Raw genomic sequence first — 24,151 nt, forward strand, 5'->3', positions numbered from 1 at the left:
TGTTCCATAAATTTGGGTATGCTGTGCTTCTGTTTTCATTTGTCTTTAAGCTCTTTTAGCATATTTAAAACAGGTTTTTGAAGTCTTCGTCTAGTAATCCGCTCTCTGAGCTTCCTCGGGACTGTTCTGGCCCGTGTATCTTATTTTTTAAAATGGGCCATCCTTTCCTACTTTCCTGTTTCTTCGTATACAGTGTGATTTGTGTTGAAATAGTGGATTTTTTTACCTTAAAAATATCCTTAATTAAAAATTTGTTACATTGGTTTCACGTGTATAATGTAATAATTCAACAGCTTTATATCTTTATATATAACTCATGTAAGCATCCTCTTAATCCTTTATCTGTTTCCCCCGTCCCCCCCCAGCCACTTCCCCTTGGCAGGCACCAGTTCTCTGTAGTTCAGAGTTTGTCTTTTCATTTGTTCTGTTTCTCAGATTGCACATACCAGTGAAATCATGTGGTATTTGTCTTTCACTTATTTCATTTAGCAGAATACCTTCTAGGTTCATCTGTGCTTTTGCAAATAGCATGATCTCATTGTTTTTTTATGGCCGAATAGTAGTCTACTGTGTGTGTGTGTGTGAGTGTGTGTGTGTGTGTGTGTGTGTGTGTGTTTATCTTGTTTACATATTCATCCATCGCTGGATACGTGGGCTGCTTCTGTACCGTGGCAACTCTAAAAAATGCTGCTGTAAACATAGGGATTTACATGTCCGTTTGAATTGTTTTCATCATCTTTGGGTAAATACCCAGTAATGGAATTATTGGATCATATGATTATTCTATTTTTAACTTTCTTTGAGGACCCTCCAGACCATTCTTCATAGTGGCTGCACCAGCTGGCATTCCCACCAACAGTGCCCGAGGGTTCCCCTTTCTCCACATCCTGGCCAACACCTGTTGTTGCTTGTCTTTTTGATACTCGTCAGTCTGATGGAGTGAGGTGGTATCTCACTGTGCTTTTGATTTGCATTTCCCTGATGATGAGTGATGTTGGGCATCTTTTCATCTTTTCATGTGTTTTGGGGGCATTTGTTTGGGGAAAATGTCTATTCAAGTACTCTGCCCATTTCTTAGATTATTTTTTTAATTGTTGAGTTGTATAAATTCTTTATATATTTTGGATATTAACCCTTGTCACAGGTGTCATTTGAAGATATCTTGTATCTTGCCTAGTTGTTTTGTTGATGGTTTCCTTTGCTGTGCAAAAGCTTTTTACTTTGATATAGTCCCATGATTGTGTGTGTGTGTGTGTGTGTGTGTGTGTGTGTTGTTTGTTTGTTTTGTCTTTGGGAGTTTTTTGCTTTTCCCTTGCCTGAGGAGGCATATCTAGAAAAATGTTTCTTTGGTTGATATCAAAGGAATTACTGTCTGTGTTTTCTTCTAGGAATTCTGTGGTTTCAGGTTTCACATTAAGGTTTAATGCATTTTTTTTTCTCAAAGATTTTATTTATTTATTTGACAGACAGAGATCACAAGTAGGCAGAGAGGCAGGCAGAGAGAGAGAGGAGGAAGCAGGCTCCCCGCCGAGCAGAGAGCCCGCCGTGGGGCTCGATCCCAGGATCCTGGAACCATGACCTGAGCCGAAGGTAGAGGCCCCAGTCCACTGAGCCACCCAGGCATCCCAAGGTTTAATGCATTTTGAGTTTATTTTTGTATATGTTGTAAGGCAGTGGTTTAGTTTCGTTGTTGCCGTGTAGCCGTCCACATCTCCCAGCACCGTTAGTTGACTTTCTTTTCTCTGTTGTATGGTCTTGTCTCCTTTGTCATAGATTATTGGACCATATAAGTGTGGATTTATTTCTGGGCTCTCTGTTTTGTCCTGAAAACTGCATATTTTACTTTTATTATGTAGCTGGGGAAATCAGATTTTCCCCTTCCCCGCGGTTTGACTTTTTTTTTAATCGTTGAAGGCTGTGGTGGTCCATTGGTTGGGTGAGTGTGCTCCTGTTTGTGCAGGGTCCGTGTTCCTTGCCACGTGTGGCTGCTGAAGACTGTCCTTAACTATTCAGGGAGTATTTTTATGGGTATTTCCTTGAATGCCAGGAGTGAATGAGTGAAAGAGAGAATGAGAATCTTTCCTATTTTTGCAGACTGGCTCTGTGTTAGGACTCTCCTTCAACACTTAGGCAGGTTTGCACTGAACATAGGGGTTAGCCTAGAGTGGAAGTTTATGGTCTTCTCAGGGGATATTTGGGCAAGTATCTTACCCTGAGCATTTGTGTGTGGCTTTCTAAATTTCCCAGATACATGTGTGATTTTGTTGTATGTCTCAGCAGTAACTTTTTGCTTCTCACAGCTGTGGGTAGTTGGCAAGTTTTGTGGTGTTTTCAAGCAATGCTCATGGCTTTTCCAGCCTGGAGAGATCCAAGTTAGACAAATCAGAGCTTAGCCCCTTATGTTAGTTGGTAGCTCCCAGACTGGTTTAGAACAGATGTCAATAATTTGCAAATGTGGTCTGCTATGCTTCCTCCAGAACAAAGAGCCAGGACCCCATATTGGGAATGGGGACCATAGGTTTCATGGCAACTGCCAAGCTTTGGAGGGAGTAATGGGGCAAAGACAAGTAAAACCACAGTTTTCTTACAGTTTTTAAGTTGTCCCCCCCCTTTTTAATTCAGCATTTGCTTGATTGCTGTAAACCTTAGAATGTTCTACAGAGTTCTGACTGTTTTTCAGTACCTCTTAGGAGGGGAGCTGGGAGCTATCTACCCCATCATGTTGCTGATGTCACTTTTCTTTTTGGCTTATAAACTTTATTAAGAATTAGATACAGGGGCACCTGGGTGGCTCAGTGGGTTAAGCCTCTGCCTCCGGTCCTGATCTCAGGGTCCTGGGATCGAGCCCTGCGTCCGGCTCTCTGCTCAGCGGGGAGCCCATTTCCCCTCTCTCTCTGCCTGCTTATGATCTCTGTCTGTCGAATAAATAAAATAAAATCTTAAAAAAAAAAAGAATTAGATACAAAAGTGACTTTTATGTCTGGCCACTTCAGAATTCAAGCTGCTGAAGAAAAATGACTTCTTCATGAGCTTCTGTTCAAGTAGTTTCCTAGAACTCACTACTTTCCTCCCTGTGCCAGGCCTTCTCGTTTCATGGATGTGTCGTTACGGAGCTTCTCCCTGTGCTGTGACCTGCTAAGCCGGGTTTGCCACACGGCAGTAACTTCCTGTAAGGACGCTCTAGAGAATCATCTTCACGTGATTGTTGGTACACTCATCCCCCTTGTGGATGGTCACCTGGAGGTGCAGGAACAGGTACTGCCCCCGATCCTCTTCGCGAGATACGGGAAATAACCTTGGTACAGAGTGTTCTTGGAAGGAGCTGAATGTTTTATGTTTACTCGGTGTAATTAGTCATTTCAGTGAAAATATTCTTGGAAAAATGGTTAGAAAAACATTTTCAGTGAATTAATATTCATAATCCTTTAATTACAGAGCACTTAGTAATTTTGATCTCACAAATAGCCTAGGAGTGTCTGTCTTCTGTTGAAGTGTAGAGGTGACACCAACCAAGGACAGCAGTCGACATCACTGTGATGGTGCAGGAGGTATTATGTCTACAGAATGTTCCAGTGGTACTAGCACTTTTCTATCCCACTGCCCATTCTGTAGCAGCACCTTACACACTTGCTCAGTCATTTGAAAGCCCAGGGACAGTCACATGTGGTACTGTAGAAGTAATTAGAACATTATCTGAGCTGGGTCAGTAGAGTTTTTATTATTTAATACAGTAGGTTTGGTTGTTTGACTTTAAAATACAATTAAATCATTTTTCCATTTTGATTTTTTTTTCTTCTTTAAATTATGTTTAGGTATTGGACTTGTTGAAATACTTAGTGATAGATAACAAGGATAATGAAAACCTCTATATGACAATTAAACTTCTAGATCCTTTCCCTGACCACGATGTCTTTAAGGATTTGCGCATTACTCAGCAGAAAATTAAATACAGTAAAGGACCCTTTTCACTTTTGGAGGTAATAATTATTCCGCCATCTTACTATTTTGTGTTAGGGTAGAGAGCAGTACTTTTTGAAAACTTCCAATTCTCTAAAAGTAAAAAACTGAATCTTTTTTAAAAATTGTGTTTAAAAAAATAAGATTTGTCCCCCTTTCAACAAATAAAAAGCTGAATCTTAATATATCCTCCTGTATAGCAGTAAAATTATAACTATCAAGGTTTCTTGGTTAAGATCTGAAATTAAATAATGAAGGAATCTGTTCTAAAATATGCTTGATTTTCATATACATCTGATCTATTAGTATCTTAAAATTACCGTCTGATCTTTTGAGGGACAACTTAATGTTTGAATTAGAGATGATATTTGACTTTTCAAGGGGTTTTTCCAGTTTTAATCTTACTTTAATCTTTATAAACTTGAAAATTTATGTTTGCGTGTAATTTTTGGTATAAAAGTTATAATTTTAATATCGTATGCTATATTTGATTATATATCAATATGACAATATAGTTAAATGTACTAAGATATAAAACTAGAGTTATAGTACTAAATGAGTAGAAATACAAGCTTTTCCTTTGGAGGATGCTATTACAATCTTAAAATCTTAAGTATGTTATCATGAGAGAGCCCATTAAAATTTAAGTGATTATAACATTGGCAGATTTGCAGTGGAAGAAGGCATTTATTTCTACCCTTGTGGCATTAATAGTGATATGAATCAGTGTCTGTAAAAGACTAATTTTTTTCTCTGAGTTTTATTTGATAGACGTCATCCATGTCCAAAAAGCACATTACATTTTTAACTAATATTCTGTTTTAGGAAATAAATCATTTTCTCTCTGTGAGTGTTTACGATGCACTTCCTTTGACAAGGCTGGAAGGACTCAAGGATCTCCGCAGACAGCTAGCTCAGCACAAGGACCAGATGGTGGACCTCATGAGAGCATCTCAGGGTACAGATGTTAATGACGCGGGTTATTTGTGCATCTTTCTTTTGGAGAGAGTTTTATAAATTCTTACTCTTTGTTTAATTGGCATGGGCTGACCTTAGACTCTCATCATGTAGTTCATCATGATGAGACAAAAAGAGACAAAAAGAGATTGTGAGTGATCTCCTCACCTTGAATTAACCCTATTTTATCCATCCGCTACACCTCTGCCAGAATGGTTTCTCTAAACCCATACACGATCGTATTACTCTACTGCTTGAAACATTTTTAACCACTTCCCTAGTGCCTGAAAGAAACATTTGAATTCCTTAGGGCCAGGCATATGGGGAATCTGTGGGTATTGCTCCAATGTGTCCCACTCTAAGTCTCCTATGTGTGTGCATACATATAACATGGATGTGTGTGTGTGTGTGTGTGTGTGTGTGCGCGCTTTTCTACAGACACACATTTGTATATGTTATTAGTTTTTTTTTTTCTTAAGAAAACATTTTTATGTTACTTTGATTTGAGTTTATGTTATTTTAGTATTATACTTAGGGGAAACTTTTTCTATTATGTTTTGATTTTCAATTTTTACCCATTAATTTCCTATTTCCATGGTGGTTTTTTTCTCCCAGTAGTTTTAAAAACTGATTTTGGTCTGGATCATAGGAGCTCAGAGTTTATAGTGCTTTTGTTCTGAGATGCGTGTGTGTGTAAAAGATGATCACCTCTTTCTTTTGTTCTTATGTGTTTGGGTAATTCATTGGTCCAGACCTGTCTTGTCCAAAATAGCCATTAGCTGTTTTTAGATATTTAAATTTCAGTGAATTAAAGTTCAGTAAAATTTAAAATTGAGTTTCATTATTGTACTAGCACATGTCAGGTTCTCAGGAGTAATGACGCTCGTGGCTGTTGTTGGACAGAGCACATTATAGAACGTTTCTATCGTTGTGGAAAGTTCTGTTGGACATTGCTGGTCTAGACTGAATCTAGGGTTTAAAGACCAGAGTGTGCTTCCAGGTTTCTTGCCGGTCAATGTTGAATGATTTTCATATTTCTAACTCTTAGTGATTTTGCTAAGGTATTGGCTGATTGGCGCAGCTTCTCTTTCTCTGTCTGCCAGATACTGCTTTGCTGTCACTGCCAAGGTTCTGTTTTACAAGGAAGTTCAGATATAGTCACATTGTGTTTTTTGACCAGCTCATGTTTTAAAACCATGTTTTTTAAAAACCTTTATGAAAGTTTTCATGTCAGATAATTTAATCTATAAATATAAGGAAACATGTTTTCTCCATTGTAGTTGAAACCATGTTTTTCTAAACTGCTCCTAGATAACCCGCAGGAGGGCATCATGGTGAAGCTCATTGTCAGCTTGTTGCAGTTATGCCGGATGGCCGTGAACCACACTGGGGAGCGGGAGGTTTTAGGTAAATCATTTGGCTAATTGAGTTTTTATGTTGGAGTTGTCATCTCTGTTTTCAAATTCAGTAAAAGCTTGTCAATTTGGGATAATAGGGCACCGTGAGATGCTAGCTGAGTTTTATTTCTGTTTAGTTGAAGTGTCCCTAAGCAGTTCTTCTTTCCTGTTTTCCTTCCTTAAACATTTGCATAAAGTGAAAATTAGTGATTTACACATGTGCATCCCTGTTCACTTAAAAACATCTTATAAATTTAGAAGAAGTCACAAATAAGTATTTGTAGTATTAGGTTGCAAATAAATTGACTTCTGATATATTTTATAAATATAACTGACCAGTACTAACGGATCTTTTTTATAGGGCAGAGTAAGAACAAGCATTTGGAGGGCTAGGTGAATTAAACACAGATAGGAAAACCACATCTGGGCCCTTTCCTACCACGATTTGGGGGATGTCCTAGTGTCAGGTAAATAGTCACCTCACATCCCACCTAGAAGAGGTGTTTAGACTTGGTGAGCACTGGATGAAGGCACCCGGACGTTGTCATCACGACGGTGCTTCAAATAAGAGAAACGGAGGAGTAAAAGGTCCTTCACAGATTCTCCTTTCTTCCAGTGGAGTCTTTCTTGTCTTCTCAGTGGGAGCCTAATAACTGGAGGACTTCTTTATTTTTTAAGTTTTTTTTTACTGAAATACACTTTACATGCAGAAAAGTATGCAGATAGCAGTATGTACCTTGCAAGTTTTCACAGGCAGAAAGTACCTGTGCATGTAGCACCCAGATCGAAAAGCTCGAAACAAGAGCCTTACCAGCACCCTGGAAGTTTCCTCTGAACAAGGAATTCACATGTTTGTCTGTAGTTTAACTGTTTCTAGGGACAGACCTGATTTGCTCCATGAGCCCGGAGCGGCTTTCCTGTGTAGTTCGTCATTCTTAGCACTGAGAGACCAAAAGTTTTCACCCCCGGGTCAGGAAGCAGACAGGTTGCCTGCTTTCAGCAGTGCTGGTCCACGTCGTCCTGGAGGTTCTAGCCAGAGCAGTGGAACAAGAAGAAAGAAAAAGCATCCAGAATGGAAAAAAAGAAATAAAGCTGTCTGTAGTCACAGATGACATGATGCTATATCTAGAAAATCCCAGAGAATCTACAAGAAACCTACTGTAATAAAGCTGATAAATGAATTTGACACAATGGCAGGATATAGGATCCACACACAAAATTTAGTTGTGTTTCTGTACACCCTCAGTGAACAATCTAGAAAGAAAATTTCATTCTGTTTATAATTCTGTTTATAATAATATCTAGGAGAATCCACTTCTTGGGGATAAGTTCAATCAGGGAAGTGAAAGCCTAGTACTCTGTTTGTCAGAAGTGAGTTACCAAGTACACCCCACACTTGGGGTGAGGAACTAGGGCTCCGCCTTTTGAAAGGAGAGCTATCAAAAAATTGGGGTATTTTAATTAAATTCCCTCACAGCTGGGAACGAGCATCAGGGTGTTCTCTGTCTTCATCTGGGTAGTGACAACACAGGTGGAAAAAAATGTGTATGTGAATTTTCACTGAACTGAGTATTTAAGATTTCTGTACTTTAAATACCTCAAAAATGTTTTAACAGCTTTTAAGTCTGTTGATGAGTTCACACAGTAGCTGTCTTTAGACTTTCATCCTTTACTATCTGTATTCTGTTACTAATTTTATAGGGGAAAATATCTTTGTATGGATATATAAAGAAAATGCTACAATATATAGTAGCTTCTTTAATCTATACAGAGTCTTTGAGAAACCACTTAAATCTTGAAGGATGATGAAACATGGTATTTTTGAAATTAGAAAACTTGTTTTTATGGGAGATCTTTTAGTAACAACTGTACTGAAAAGGAATTTCTAAATCTAGAGGCTGTTGGGAGCTGCCTGGGAGAAGTGGGTCCTGTTGATTTCTCCACGATAGCTATACAGCATAGTAGAGATACATCTTCTACCAAGGCCCCCGAGTTATTTGTAGATAAAGAACTTCAGTGGACCTTCATAACGCTGACCTACCTGAACAACACGCTCATAGAAGATTGGTGAGTATGGGATGACCCCGTATATCTGCTCGCATCTACTTCATCTGATACTCAGGGAGATTGATACTTTACCGAAATTAACATCTCTTGAAACCAAAACATTCTCCTTCAAGTTGCCATAATCCCTGAAGCCCTGCTGTGTACCAGGCACTGGCTTCACGGACGAGCATACCAGACAAGGTCCATGTTGAATTCTAGTGACAGTAGACTGGACAAACAATAAGAAAATGCCAGGTGGTTCGATACAGCACATCAAAAATAGGAGAATTGCAAAAGCAGATGTTTTGGGCACTTGTCAAAGGCACTGTGCTCATTGAGAATATTTTGATCCTTTAAAAATAAGTCCTAGAGAGGAAGCATAACTCCAGAAATCTTAAGGTAATCAGACAGGGTTTTCTTTTGCCCATTTTAATTGTTTATGCAAATAAAATTGCTGCAGATTCTATCCTCATTTCTGTTTGGTGCTGTGAGATTGCTTCTGTTTGTATTCCTTTGCGGCCCTCCCATCCTGCAGTGATAAATAACTCAGGTTTACTGAAAGAATATTAAAAATTTTTGATAATTTTGGCATTGTTGCTGTAGAATTTTAATTACTAAGTTTTTTTTTTTTTCTTTTTTAAGATTTTATTTGGGAGGGAGAGAAGGAGAGGACACAAGCAGGGAGGGGCAGAGGGAGAGGGAGAAGCAGACTCCACATTGAGCAGGGAGCCTGATACGGGGCTCGATCCCAGGACTTTGAGATCACAACCTGAGCTGAAGACAGAAGATAACTCACTGAGCTACCCAGTTGCCCCTTAACTTTTTATTTAGAGATGTAAGATTTCCCAAGTAAAAACTGCCTGACACAGTTGACCTTTACACTTTCTAGTTGAATGCCACAGGTTTCAACTGCCTGGGTCCATTTATATGTGGACTTTTTTCAATAAATACAGTATAGTATATAAATGTATCTTCTCTCTTATATTCTCAAAATATTCTCTTTTATATTCTTCAAAACATTTTCTTTTCTCTAGATTATTTTGTTGTAAAAGTACAGTATGTAACACATTTATAAATCTATGTTAATTGACTGTGTTACCTATATGTCTTCCTGTCAACAGCAGGCTATTAGTGGTTAAGTTTTGGGGGAGTTAGGATTTAAATACAGATTTTGACTGTGTGGAGATCAGTGCTCCTAACTCTTTCAAGGGTCAACCTGTAAAATAAATTTAAAATTTTAGATTTAAAATTTTTTGAAGGTTGTTTCACATTTATCAGTAGTTGATATACTTAGTATGCATCTGAATTATGTTTTTCAGTGTCAAAGTGCGATCAGCTGCTGTTACCTGTTTGAAAAGCATTTTAGCTACAAAGACTGGACATAGTTTCTGGGAGATTTACAAGATGACACCTGATCCCATGCTGATCTATCTACAGCCTTTTAGAACATCCAAAAAAAAGGTCTCTCAAATAATAAATATTTATTGAATACCCAAACAGTTCTCTTTGCTGTGGGATATGAATATCAAGTTGCCTAAATAGTATTATACTAACATTTAACTTTTCTTAGAAATAATTCCAGCTGTATTTGAATCCAGCGGATTTGTGTTTTTAATTATAGCAGTGTGGAAAAGTTGAGATAGAAAGGTCAGCTTATGACTGACTTGGGTGATAGGAGGCGTTCTTAACGATAGGCCTTTCGACTTAGGAGTAGAAAACCTGATGCCAAGAAATCCACTGATGCTGGTGTGGTTTGTAGGTATTGTGCAACAAGCAAGTGTATATTTCTGTAGGAAGTTAAAGTATCACAGCCGCCTAGTGAAATACAAGGTGACCTGTAGATTCTCCCTTTTTCCACTTTAATATCATAACCACGTTTGACTGAAAGGACTCTGAATGATATATAAGAACTCTTGCTTCTCTTTTAGTCTAAGTGTTTGTCTTTAATAGTTTCTTTTCCTAAAGCTGTTGGGAGATAAACAGTAGAATTTTCACCAAATTAACTTTGGGACATATACCCACTGTAGTAATAGTCTTTTTAATATATCATAAGTATAATTTTGGTCTTAGTGAAATTTGTGGTAATATAAACTATTAATAAAACCAGTAACATAATCTGTAAAACACTGTAGTTTTAACATTTTGAAGTCAGTTCTCTGTGGTAGACTTGGAGCAATTTTGTCCATGAGACCAGTGAGGCAGAGAGTTTGTGATGTGTGTCTTATACTACTAGTGAGCTGCGATTAGATCTCAAGTATCCTACTGCATAGACCAGTAATTCTTTATCATACCACTTGGCCTTCCATATGAACATAAATGTATTTTAATTTTGAGTTATCCGGTGCCTCCAGAATTATTTTTAACTATATTTAGTTTGGTTTACAAACAGATTTATGACTAGATACTTGTTCTGCATGGAAAAGAGAAAACATATTTCTAATTACTCTACTTACATGTTTTGACTGTTTTCTTTCTAGTTTTTGGAAGTGCCCAGACTAGACAAAGAAAATCCTTTAGAAGGCCTGGATGATATGAGTCTGTGGATTCCTCAAAGTGAAAACCATGACGTTTGGATAAAGAGGCTGACTTGTGCTTTTTTGGATAGTGGAGGCACAAAAAGTGAAATCCTTCAATTATTAAAGCCAATGTGTGAAGTAAGGAAATTAATGAGTCTGCCTTAATCGCTTTCTACCTGTGCTTTTTGTATTTGAGCCTTTTCTTTTTTTTTTTTTTTTTTTTTTAAGATTTTATTTATTTATTTGACAGACAGAAATCACAAGTAGACGGAGAGGCAGGCAGAGAGAGAGAGGGAAGCAGGCTTCCTGCTGAGCAGAGAGCCCGATGCGGGCCTCGATCCCAGGACCCTGAGATCATGACCTGAGCCGAAGGCAGCGGCTCAACCCACTGAGCCACCCAGGCGCCCAATTTGAGCCTTTTCATAGTTTCCTTTGGTTGTGCCATTCCATTGGGCTTCCGAGTCCGTATTTATGGCCTCTCTTTCTAAAAAGAGTGTGTGTGGCAGGGGGGGGGGGGTCATGCAAGTCATCTCCAGGAAGCATCTGTGCTCAGCTGTTGGGAGTCCATCAAACAGAGCATCTTCATGTCGTTGGAGCTCTGTGTGGTCAGGTTCAGCTGTGGCAGAGCTATATACCAGATGAGCTCTAAAGGGTGCATCGTTTGTTACTAACAATAGTTACAATACTGATGATTGTAAATTACTTATAGTAACCAAAAGTCTGCTTTTTAAAAAAATTTTTTTAAGGTTGTTGTCATTTACTTTCCCTAGTATACTTTCTTGAGTAAAGAAAAGAGATAGGGTAGCAGTTAACATTGCTTTTTAATTTTTATTTATTTATTTTTTAGAAAGATTTATTTATTTATTAGAGAGAGAGAGTGGGCAGGCACTCTCTTTCTCACCTTTCCCACTCTAGAGAAGGAGAGAATTCTAGGCAGATGCCGTGCTAAATGTGGAACCTGATGCGGGGTTCCATCTCGTGACCCCCGAGCTCACGACCTGAGCCAAAACCAAGGGTTGGATGCTTACCTTACTGAACCACCCAGGCGCTCCTGCTTTTTTATTTTTGAAGGTCTAATACAGTTTGTTTCAGTAGAGTAAAGGCTTATGCCAAATCAAACACAAAATTTACATGCTTTTATCAAGTATGCCATCTAAAGCAGTCTGATATCATGATGCTCTAAGATTTTAATGCTAATATAATTTATATGGTCCCATTAAGCATGATTCGGTGATAGTTTGAAAACAAAATATCTGACTAGTTCAAACATCTACCAGTTAAAAGTAACTAACTGGTGTGGATGGAACTGGAGGGTATTATGCTGAGCGATATAAGCCAGTCAGAGAAAGATAAATAGCATATGATTTCACTCATTTGTGGAATTTAAGAAACAAAACAGATGAATGTAGGGGAAAGGGGGAAAAGAGAGGGAAACAAACCATAAGAGACTGTTCGCGGCAATGAACAGACAGAAGGCTGACAGAAGGAGGTGAGTGGGGGATGGGCTAGCTGGGGGATGGGCATTAAGGAGGACTTGAGGGCACTTGTGATGAGCCCTGGGTGTTGTATGTAAGCGATGAATCACTGAATTCCACTCCTGAAACCAATTTCACCATGTATATTAACTAATTAGAATTCAAGTAAAAACTTGAAATAAGAAACCAAAACTGATAGTGGAGAGTATTTTGTTTGATAAAGTGCCTTCATTGAAAGCAGTTTAAAAAGCAGTCTTTGCTTCTACAGAAGAAGTGCTGGCAGTGAATAAATTATCACACCCCGCATTACTACACTGCACTTGTACTGAGTCCGCTCAGTGATAGCCTTGACACACACACACAGAGCATTTCCCTTTAGTGAACATGGCCAAGGGTTTTTTATAAAGTTCTGACTTTGCACCACAAGATAAAATGTTCCAGATACACATATACACAACACCCCAATTCCAAATTCCTTCAGTTCTTTATTTCTAAAACTGCCGTTTTTATTTGTCTTTATTTTAAAAAGAAAGTGTGCATTTGGTAGTCTGTCGTCTGTCCTGTGAGTGTGGTATGTGATGAATACATGAAGAGAGTACTGTGACGAAGATAAGGTTGCAGACTATTTTAATGTACCACAAGGATTAAAGTGCTTTTATACACTTGGGAGTGTGTCACAGATAAGTACCCAAATTGTATACTCAAATAGGAGCTTATTGAAATAATAAACACTTGAACACTTCCACTTGAGTAGAAGAAGAGTCAGGAGGACTTTTCACTGAGTGTAGAAAATGTACAAAAATCAGATTTTCAGCTTTTCTCTTAAACTTTGATTCTCCATTTTCCTTTATATCAAATTAGAAAACTGTTATTAGTAACACTTTCCAACTCTGAAATTTTATTTGCAGTCATGATGTAATAATTTCATTTGTAAACATCATCCTGTTTCTTTATGTGCATGTGACCCAGACTGGCAACGGACAGTTGTGTAATGAACACCTTCGTTTCACGTCGACACTGTAGGTTACTTTGATTTTTCTTGAGCCCTGCCTGGTACATGCATTTTGTGTGTGTTTTAGAGATACATTGAGTTCATGACATATTTGTCTGTCGTTTTTCTTTTAAGTCTGAGATGCCAGGAACGGAATGAAAATGTTAAGCGAAATAGATTATTTTCATGCGGACTGTTGATGCCACATGTTTGTATGTTCCAGGTGAAAACCGACTTTTGTCAGACTGTGCTTCCATACTTGATTCATGATATTTTACTCCAAGATACAGATGAATCATGGAGAAACCTGCTTTCTACACACATTCAGGGATTTTTCACGAACTGTTTCAGACACTCCTCACCAACGAGCCGATCCACGACCCCTGCAAATTTGGATTCAGGTATTCGGTTAAATTGCTAGCATTTATATGGTTAACTTCTCAGTTCTAGAGAAAGATTTTGTCTGAATCCCTTCAGGATGCTGTATTGGCTTAATTTTGTAACCTCTGAGTATTTATTTTCTTATCATCTGGAGCACGGAGATGAAAGTTGTGATCCATTTTCCATGAGACAATGTGTGTAAAGCACCTGGGTTAGCACTCGATGCGGAATACGTCACCAGGGAATTTTGGCTTCTGATAGCGGAGCGGCTCACTGAGCGTTCCATGTGTGTCAGGCCCTGTGCTCGGCACTGGCACCCCAGATACGGAGAAGACTGCCTGCATCCTCGCATGCCTTGTATGAAAAGCATACAAATAAATGCAAGCAAATATTCTGGATCCTGTACTGGAAGAGAGGTTGCAATTTTTTGGTAAAGATCTGGCCAACTCATCTTTTTAAAATAACCCTTTGTATTACAGAATATTTGTTGTGGAAAATAATAGAGAAATTAGCATAAATTTAAAAATTAAGTTGCCTGTAATCCTAGGATCTAGGATCACTGTGGTTAATATTTGGTATACTTCCTTGGATTTTTTTTTTAATAATAGCAACAACAGAAAAACCCCAAAACAAAACAACCCTCCCCCAGAAAAAAACAAAATAGATTATACTTTGTTGACTTACATAACTGAATTTCTCTTTATGCTTCATACTATTTCCCACAGTAGGAACGGATAGCAGGAGAACTGTCATGAGGAGAGGGATAGTGTGTCGTGTGTGTACAGAATACATCTACGCGTACTGGAGGGCTCCTGGGGGTCTGTTTTTCAAACCTAAAATTAAAGGGAAAAAATTCACAGATCTAGAATGTGAACTTATAGTCTTTAATATGTGTTAGTAACATATTTTATGTGCACACATGAAACCAGGTACAGATTCACTTAGTGTACGTGAGACCAGGACGCTTCTCGGACAATTGTTGATTTGTGTGTTTCACGGCAGCCAACTTGCTCTTCCCCAGTCTCGGCTGTGGTTCCTGTCACTTCGGCGTAGGTTGTGACCATGTGATTCTCCCAGTCTTCCTTTCTGTACTGCTGAAACCTCTGCTTGACATGACCGCAGTGTCTGGTCGACCTCAGTTTGCTCTGTTCTGTGTTTTACGAGTTCTTCTCCATTGACAGCACTTACCCGTCTCTCAGGTGAAATAATAAAATTTTTAAACATAGACATGGAAGCTCCTTCTGTGTTCTGGTAGATTACAAGTTGGTCTTGTAAATGATCCACAATATGCTTATGGGAATTTTCTTTAGATTATCAAAATGAAATTCATGAAATAAAAATTCTCATAGAGACTTTTGCAAACTAAACTGTATCTCCTGTCCTTAATTTCAGAAATATGGTGTATGTAGTTCAATTACTGGTAAACATTTAAACTTTAAATATTAAGATAATATTAGTCATATTAAAAACAATTTTTATTACTAAAGTAATATGATCAGTTACCGCCTACGATGACCTGACAGCTCATTATGAACATGGCCAAGACTTTTTTCATGCTTACCATATATACATACATATTTATGCTGTCACCATTCATAGGTAAAAATAGCCTGTTTTATTTTACTTCTACGTAAAGTGCCATATCTATATGGCTGTAAAAGGAAATTTAAATTTCATGTGTGAAATTCTGTGGTTTAAAAGGAAGATAGATCCCGATTGCTGTTAGATTAAATGGTTTATCTTTTGTGATGTCTGTCCCTTTCCTGCCTTCCCTTGAATGTCTCCTGTGCATCCCAGTCTCGCTTCTCAAAGTAAACTTACCCTCTTCATCCCCTTCCCTTGGCCTGCTTCTCTCATGTCTTCAGTGAGTGGCACTCCATTGCCCAAGCCCAAGAACCTCTCTCCCATGTCCATGTGGTGGCCAGATCCTGCATGTTCTCTGTGGTAAAGAATGTGAGTGTCTGTTCCTCACTTGGCCCAGTGACCCTACTGCCTTCCAGCTCTGGGGTTCGGCACAGGTGGTACTGTTCCAGTAAATTCTTGTTGGCCGTCTCAGGAGTGTAACTGGTGCCTGGAACACTGTCACTCTTCTGTCACTGTCCCCATGAAACTTTTATTCAGATCAGGTTCCTTTCGATAGGCCTCTCTATGCTGTCCCCCTGCTTGGTGCTAGCCCTTGGCACACTGTGGTCTCGGGTTTGGTGTGCACAGCAGTAGGCTGTCGTGTTCGGGATTGTATCCTGAGCACCCAGTACAAATATAATTAAATTCTCAGTTTTACTAAGCACAGTAGGTTTTGTTTTTTGTTTTTTTAAAGATTTTATTTATTAGGGAGAGAAAGATAGAGCATGAGCAGGGGAGGGGCAAAGGGAGAGGGAGAAGCGGGTTTCCCACGGACCAGGTTGCTGAACACGGGGCTTGATCCCAGGACCCTGGGATCATGACCTGAGCCGAAGGAAGACACTTCAGCAACTGAGCCACCTGGGTGTCCCTAAGCACAGTAGTTTGTTTCAAAAATAAGAAATGCCATTAAATTCTGCTTCTCCATTCATATTTATTAAGAACCAGTTTTGTGCCAGGTTCTGCACGTCCTACCAGACGCACGAAGGAGGAGTGTGCGTAAGCAGGTCTGTCCGGGACTAAAGGGTGCGCTCGTTCCTTTTCAGAGCCCGAGCACCTGTTCCGATGCTGTGTGGATAAAAAGTCACAGAGGACAATGCTTGCTGTTGTGGACTACATGAGGAGACAGAAGAGGTAACAAAGTCAATATTGCTGCTTGAGTTTGGGGATTTAGCAGTGTTAATTTTAATTTTAAAATTAAATTTTAAATTTTGCTGGTTGAATTTTACCATGATTATTTTAGGTGCTGCTGCTGTAAGGTGCCATATTTAATTTGTGTGATGCTTGGATCTTCCTGAAATAATCCATATTCAGGGTGACACTTTGGTTAAGACAGTATCAGGAACTGGATAAGATAAAGTTTCTTTACTGTGAGTCACGGGCCTCAAAATGCGTGGTTCTGTATTCTGTGCTGTGGCTGTATTGATTTTCTTGATGGTGATAAATGGTTCTATTGTACAGTATCTTGTTCCTCTTAGTCCTCATGAGAGTTTTAACAGTGAGTGCAGGGGTTCCCAGAGGTCACGGTCAGATTGACCCCTATTGCTCCTGCATTGACCAGAGTTGCGAGGAAACAGTGTAGGAGACTGGTAACTGGGGAGGTAGAATTGGTGGCTTGTGGTGCGCAGGCCGGCTGGTGGCAGTGGTTGACAAAGCGTGGAAAGGAGAGGCAGAAGGAAACTAAAAAATCCCCGCACGCCTTTACGTCTGTCCCCCTCTTCCATCCTGCTCCGCTCCTGGAAGCGCTGGGTCTTTCGGCGTCTTGGCTGCCAGTTAGAAGGTTACTGATTCACTTTCTTGTCCTGTACCAGACCCTCTTCTGAGAAAGCCCGAAAAGAGCTTTAACTGCAGCTGGAGCCTCTGTTTCCTCGGTGTGGGGAAGCCTCTCACCTTGGAATCGTCCCGTGTGGAATTCTCTTAGAGGTGGAGTGGTCTTGCCCTGGGCAGGCCCCGGAGAGCGTAGAGGTTCTTCGACTTCAGTTCTCGTTCTGAAGAGGCCTCGAGGAAGAGCTGGAGAGAAAGTGAATAGAACAAAGCATGTAAAGACCCGAGTTCAAGTCCGAGTCCGGGACTTAGGAGCTGTGTGATCTCTGAAATGCAGGTTCCGCGGTCGCTGTAGTTAAGTGTCAGCTCCTGACCCGTCAGCCCGTGAGCATTTTCGAATCTCTGCGGCGACTGCTGGTGACGTGTGCTGTCTCCAGGCTTTACCACTGAGGAAACTGAGGCTCAGGAAGTGAGGTTGCTGCAGATGCTACAGCTTGCGGTGGGGGGCCCGGCTGGATTTTAACCAGGCTGTGCCCCCTCCACAACCAGCGCCCTTAGCTACTCCCTGTCGCGTCTCATGTGTCATGATGGTTTTGGAAGAGGTGTTATCTCTGGTCCTTTCCGGTCCTGACCTGCTGTTAGCATAGCAGATGGTGGTTTGGTAACTTGGGAAATGAACTGCACTAGGAGAAACACATAGTCGTGTCTTAGCAGAAACAGTCCTTGCATCCAGTCGCGCACTAGAAAAGCTGTGTGTAGGTGCTGCTCGCCATGCTGGGCAGCCCGTGCTTAGCCTGTGGTCTGTGGTTGCCTTGATGGAGCGCAAACGTGAACCCCACATCTGTACGATCTGATGACCCGTCGCCTTCATGGCGGGTGCTCTTCGAAGGGTCAGAGTTCGGGCTCTTCATGCTGAGAGTGGGCTGGCTGTATGTTGGGGGGCGGCACGCGAGCATCATTTTTTTTTTTTTAAGATTTTATTTATTTATTTGACAGAGAGAGATCACAAGTAGGCAGAGAGGCAGGAGAGAGAGAGGAGGAAGCAGAGAGCCCGATGTGGGACTCGATCCCAGGACCCTGAGATCATGACCTGAGCCGAAGGCAGCGGCCTAACCCACTGAGCCACCCAGGCGCCCCGCGAGCATCATTTTCTTTTTCACCAGAGATCGATTGCACTGTATTCTAGACGAGCATGCTTTTCTCTTGATTGTGAAGGTGAAGAAAGGGACCTAACCGCATGTTATGTTTTTCTTTAGACCCTCCTTGGGAACAGTTTTCGATGATGCCTTCTGGCTGGAGTTGAATTATCTAGAGGTTGCCAAGGTCGCTCAGTCTTGTGCTGCTCACTTTACAGCATTGCTCTACGCAGAAATCTACGCAGATAAGAAAAGCATGGAAGACCAAGACAGAAGGTAATGGGATTCAGACCTTTGGCTTTTTAAATTTGTGTTGACATGGTTTCGGGTCACTGTAAGTATAGTTTGTTTTACTCCTGCTTCTCCATTTAAATGACATCTTAGAAGTTGTCTGTCTTTTAAAGTGAAATGATAACATTTTAAAAGAAAGAAAAGGGGTGGGGCACCTGGGTGGCTCAGTGGGTTAAGCCTCTGCCTTCAGCTCGGGTCATGATCCCAGAGTCCTGGGATGGAGCCCCACATCAGGCTCTCTGCTTGGTGGGGATCCTGCTTCCTCCTCTTTCTCTGTCTGCCTCTCTGTCTACTTGTGATCTCCCTGTCACACAAATAAATAAAATCTTTAAAAAAAAAAAAAAAAAGAAGTAAAAGGGGTGTTTATTAGATAAGACTTGTAGAAATTCTCCAGATAGCAAGCTCCTGGGGGACAAAGACCACAGTTACGTCTCTGTATATTCCCCACAGCAGGTAGCATCAGGAACTTAATACAAGTGATCACAGACAGTTTTCACATGATTGAGTGATTCCCCAATTTCAGTGAAATTAATTTTACCCCTAATACCTCAGCTTATTCAAAATCCGTTTTACTTGCTGATTATAAAGTAATGTAATGGATTTCTTTCTGTTTCTAAATCACTTTAATTACTTTGCTATCCACCTGGATTTCTACTGATTTAATTAGCTTTTCCTCTGAGTTCGAACTCTTCTAAGAGTCGAACAGGTGTTTCCTAGATCATAGTGGAAAAGGAAAAACAGCAAGGGTAAAGAGTGGAAAACGTGCACTGTATTATCCCAGCAACCCTCGGATTTATTCATCTGAAGTGGCCTAGTGTTTATTTTTGTTGTCAGCCTCGATTTCCAACCACAGAACCATTCATATTACAGAATCGAAGAAGCGAAGGTGTACAACATTGCTGCGTTTCTCATGCTTGCGACTTAGAGTTTCTGCTTTGGGTTGTCCTTAGGCTGGAAGTACTGTGGGTCTTAGACTGTGGAAAACCAGGAGCCAGAATTCAGATCCTACTCCAAACATCAGTCAGTGTGCCTGGACTGATTTCTTAACTCTCTGGCTTGGTATTTAGTTTCTATTTTTCAACTGAAAACAAAAATCGATATGTAGATACTGTGCATAACATGGGATTGATGTGTTCACCATCATTGTAGACTGTGTATGAAGACAATTCTGTCTTCAGAATTGAAGATGAGTATGTGAAATGGGTTATTGCTTATTCTTAGAGACTTAAAATCTGAGTCAGGGTCTGCTAGGAATTCTGATCTGAACATGTTTCAGTATCCTGGTTTCACAGAGTATTTCTTACTAATCAGGAGGGAATAACTGAACTCTTTGATGGGTATAAATAAAATCACCTGAATTGGTAGGTAGGTGATTGTATAGAATTTTTTTTTTAAACTCTTTTTTCTTTTTTTTAAGATTTTTTATTTATTTATTTGACAGAGATCACAAGTAGGCAGAGAGGCAGGCAGAGAGAGAGAGAGAGGAGGAAGCAGGCTCCCTGCTGAGCAGAGAGCTCGATGCGGGACTCGATCCCAGGACCCTGAGATCATGACCTGAGCCGAAGGCAGCGGCTTAACCCACTGAGCCACCCAGGCGCCCTGATTGTATAGAATTTGACACATTTTTGAAAAATTGCTTATTTAATAAGCAGGAAGGCCTGGAGTTTTATTTTGGTTAACTCTAAAGATTTTATTTATTTATTTATTTATTTATTTATTTATTTATTTGACAGAGAGATCACAAGTAGGCAGAGAGGCAGACAGAGAGAGACAGGGAAGCAGGCTCCCTGCTAAGCAGGGAGGCTGATGTAGGACTCTATCCAAGGCCCTGAGATCATGACCTGAGCTGAAGGCAGAGGCTTTAACCCATTGAGCCACCCAGGCCTCCCCTATTTTGGTTAACTTTAGGAACGAGTCCTTGACCATAAGACTTGCTGTCTGCTTTACCAGTTTGGTTTTGACTTTTTCCCTCCAGGTGCCTGATGGCAAAGGGAGAGCAGACAGAGAGATGAGCTTGATGGAGGGCAGGGAATGCTAGTTTTCTTCAGTGACTCGGAGAGGTGCCCTGCAGTTGGATTTGTTAACTTGCTCTTGAGCACAAATGAAATTTCCAAGTTAGTGTCTGTAGTTATTTCAGAGAGAAATCCAAAACTCCCTCATTCTGATCTAGAGCAGAGGCCTTAGCTCCTGGCCTCAGTGGTTTCAGTGTTTCTGGTCCAGTGGGGAATTGACTGCCAGGGAAGGTTACAGCCTTGGGCTGGCCAAGTCATCACCTGCAGGACTGTCTCCCCACTTTCCAGATTTCTCCTCTGAAACCTGACTCTCTCTTCATGACTTGCTAGTGAAGAAACTCCGTAGTGTCTGGATAGAAAGGTCGGGGGTTATCAGTGTGCTTCCATCCCTCGGTGCTCTGTGCCCCTCCAGGGGCTCTGTGTTCCTCGTTTTTACAGATGCTGTTTTTATCAGATGAGTATGAACCCATAAATATACTTTAGTTTTCCTCATTTTTGAGCTTTATGATGAATTATATGTGGACTTTTCTACAACTTGTTTTTCTTTTTTTTTTTTTTAAAGATTTTATTTATTTATTTGACAGAGAGAAATCACAAGTAGGTAGAGAGGCAGGCAGAGAGAGAGAGGAGGAAGCAGGCTCCCTGCCGAGCAGAGAGCCCGATGCGGGACTCGATCCCAGGACCCTGAGATCATGACCTGAGCCGAAGGCAGCGGCCCAACCACTGAGCCACCCAGGCGCCCCTACAACTTGTTTTTCTGCTCAGTATTTTTGTGAGCTTTATGTGTGTGTGGCTGTGGTTCATTCATCATTGCCGCTTCGTGTTCCTCGCAAGGACACAGCACGGTTCGTTGGCCTGTTCCCTGGTTAATGATCTGTGTCTCAGTGTGAAATTATTGCGTTGCCGGGTATGCAGAATTTCAGCCTTAAAAGCATAATGCCAAATTATTTTTAATGTCATTATACCAATTTGAATCCTTCTTGGAAATGTAGTTCAGGGGGGAGGAGGTGAGTAGAAAGCCTTACATTTAAGGAAGGGGCCGAACAGGAGTACTAGAGGTACTACAGGTACTGCCACTTTTAAGATTTATTTTATACTCTGGATTATTCTTGTCATAAACAGTTCAGGGGTGACATGATTTCTGAGTTGAAATCACTTATGGGACTGAGTGTCTTATATATAAATGCATGGTTTACAGCTCAGGCCTTGGACTCCACAAATTCAGGTTTTCATCCTGTGCTTAGTTTTATAATCTTAGGGGTAGAGGGATCCCACTGATGCCCTGCTTTCTCAACACCTGATATCATCAGACTTCCTAATTTTTGCCAGTTTATTAGGTGGTAAGTAGTGTCTCATTGTGGTCTTAATTTGTGTGCCCATGATTATTAAGGAGGTTGAACTTCAGGTAAAACCACTGATAGAACATTTAGGAAGTGGGGAGCATCTGTTTTGAAACAGGCCAGGCTCTGTAAATAAGTGTATTTTGGTATCTGGCCTCCCCATATATCAGACTGTCATTAAAATTTGATTCTCCTTCAAAATATTAATGCTCACAATTCTGTAAGTTATATTGAATTTTAAAGTGTAAATGTTTCACTATGTTTTATCTATGACCTTGGTTAATTTTTCCCATCCAAGTCTATACTGTCTTTATTAACAAGCTTCAAAGTAGTATATTCTCATTAAAAGAAATGCTCTTGTTACAAACAGAAGTCTTACGTTTGAAGAAGCAAGCCAGAGTACAGCTATTTCTAGTTTGAGTGAAAAAAGTAAAGAAGAAACTGGAATACGTTTACAGGTAAATATTATAGAGACTTTATTTGCGATACTATTTATTTTATAGTTTGGATAATTATTTTGTTGCGGAGATTATAGAGATGTCATTTGATTTTCAAACAGATGTTACTTTTTGGACCGAGTGTCATGTGCATAAGTTCCTGGTCTGAAGGTTGGGCCTTGGAGTAGCAGAGAGACTTGAGTTCTCATTCTGACTCAGCCACTTTGTTGTAAAATCTTGCACAAAATTACTTACCTCTCCAACCTTGATTTCCTTTCTCTGAAAGTTGGGATAAAACCACCTGTCTCGCAGGGTGAATTTATACCATGTATTTTCTGCCACAGTAGCCTGTTCATTTTCTTTGTAGCGTTTAACATTTATAGTCATATATTCATTTGTTTCCTTCTTTAGTGTATGTCACACCTCAGGGCAAATGGCTTCTTCTATAAATCTCTTAATGTCTGAATTTCTTTAGTGTGCTCATTCCTCTGAAGTGACAGTTTGGTCTTTCGACTTTGTTTAAACCCCTGGTTGTCTCTCCTACTTCTGCTTATAGCTTGCCTCCTGCTTCTGGAAGAAAACGAGACAGGGAGATGACGTCCCACCATCAGACGTAGAAATCTCCCTGCGTCTGCTTCATCGTTAATGTTTTCTCTTGTTAGAGATACGCCTTCCCCTTCTGGTCAAGACGGTCCTTCCTGTGCTTCATTTTCTATGAACTCTTTCTCAGAGGATTTATTCTTTTTTTTTTTTTTTTTTTTTTTTTTTTTTAAAGATTTTATTTATTTATTTGACAGAGAGAAATCACAAGTAGATGGAGAGGCAGGAAGAGAGAGAGAGAGGGAAGCAGGCTCTCCGCTGAGCAGAGAGCCCGATGCGGGACTCGATCCCAGGACTCTGAGATCATGACCTGAGCCGAAGGCAGCGGCTTAACCCACTGAGCCACCCAGGCGCCCCTCAGAGGATTTATTCTTTACTGTGCTGTGCTCCCTCTGAATGTGCCTAAACATCTTCACAGTCCTATTAACTATTAAAATCACTCCCCTTCAGGGGCGCCTGGCTGGCTCAGTCGCTAGAGCAGGAGCCTTTTGATCTCGGGTCATGGGTTCATGTCCCATGTTGGGTGTGGAGCCTGTTTAAGAAAAAATAAAATAATTTCCCTCTATTTCATCCTTTCTGGCCTCCCTTCCATAACAGCTGGCTGGACATTGTGGAGGACCTGTATGTCGTTGCTGTCTCTCGTTTTTTCCCTTTCTAGGCTCCTGCCTGAAGCAGCACTTGCTAATCCCACACCCCCCAGAACCTCACGTGACTAGACCGGCACTGCCCCCCCCCCCCCATGTCCTGGGAACACTTAGAACCCTCAGGCACGGCTTGTGTGACGTGTGCGCCCTCTGCTGGCGGATCCCATTCTCCCTTCTCTTTTCCCTTTGTCTTTTTTTATAGTCTTATCCTCTTTTACTGAGTTTTTAAAGTATTTTCTATGTGTTCAGGCCCTGTGCAGGGCTTGGGTACTGAATGAACAACAGCAAGGGCTCAATTTCATGTTCATGATTATCAAAAGTTTAATTAGAATTATAAGTGTAGAGTTAGGCCAGTGTCAGTGAATTCGTATGTAGTAAATTACTTCCCAGAGCAAGCATGAGGCACTTGAAGTGCTTGACTGGTTTTCTATGCAAAAGTTTCTGACTCTTTCATTTTTCTCCTTTTTCTTAAGCAGGTTCCACGCCCAGCATGGAGCCCAGTGCCGGGCTTGAACTCATGCCACTGATATCAAGACCTGAGCTGAGACCGAGAGTTGTATGCTTAATCCACCGAGCCACCCAGGCAA

General features: G+C 40.5%; 1 protein-coding gene and 1 long non-coding RNA gene across 2 annotated transcripts in view; one reads left to right on the forward strand and one right to left on the reverse strand.

The window, feature by feature from the left end:
- The window catches only part of ATM (ATM serine/threonine kinase), a 122,864-nt gene that overhangs the window by 65,074 nt on the left and 33,639 nt on the right, over positions 1-24,151 (forward strand). Inside the window, 11 exon segments of the mRNA XM_082683215.1 lie at positions 3,081-3,255; positions 3,813-3,977; positions 4,783-4,915; positions 6,226-6,321; positions 8,207-8,378; positions 9,677-9,818; positions 10,835-11,011; positions 13,563-13,740; positions 16,387-16,474; positions 18,361-18,516; positions 22,254-22,341. Of these exon segments, the coding sequence (XP_082539341.1) occupies positions 3,081-3,255; positions 3,813-3,977; positions 4,783-4,915; positions 6,226-6,321; positions 8,207-8,378; positions 9,677-9,818; positions 10,835-11,011; positions 13,563-13,740; positions 16,387-16,474; positions 18,361-18,516; positions 22,254-22,341 (1,570 nt within the window).
- On the reverse strand, positions 12,709-14,553 carry LOC309840790. Its single transcript, XR_014298794.1, has 2 exons — positions 14,405-14,553; positions 12,709-14,125 (listed from the first exon to the last, which is right to left on the reverse strand). It is a non-coding gene; the product is annotated as an uncharacterized lncRNA (long non-coding RNA).

The sequence above is a fragment of the Mustela nivalis genome (assembly GCF_964662115.1).
Source record: "Mustela nivalis genome assembly, chromosome: 9".
NCBI lineage: Eukaryota > Metazoa > Chordata > Mammalia > Carnivora > Mustelidae > Mustela > Mustela nivalis.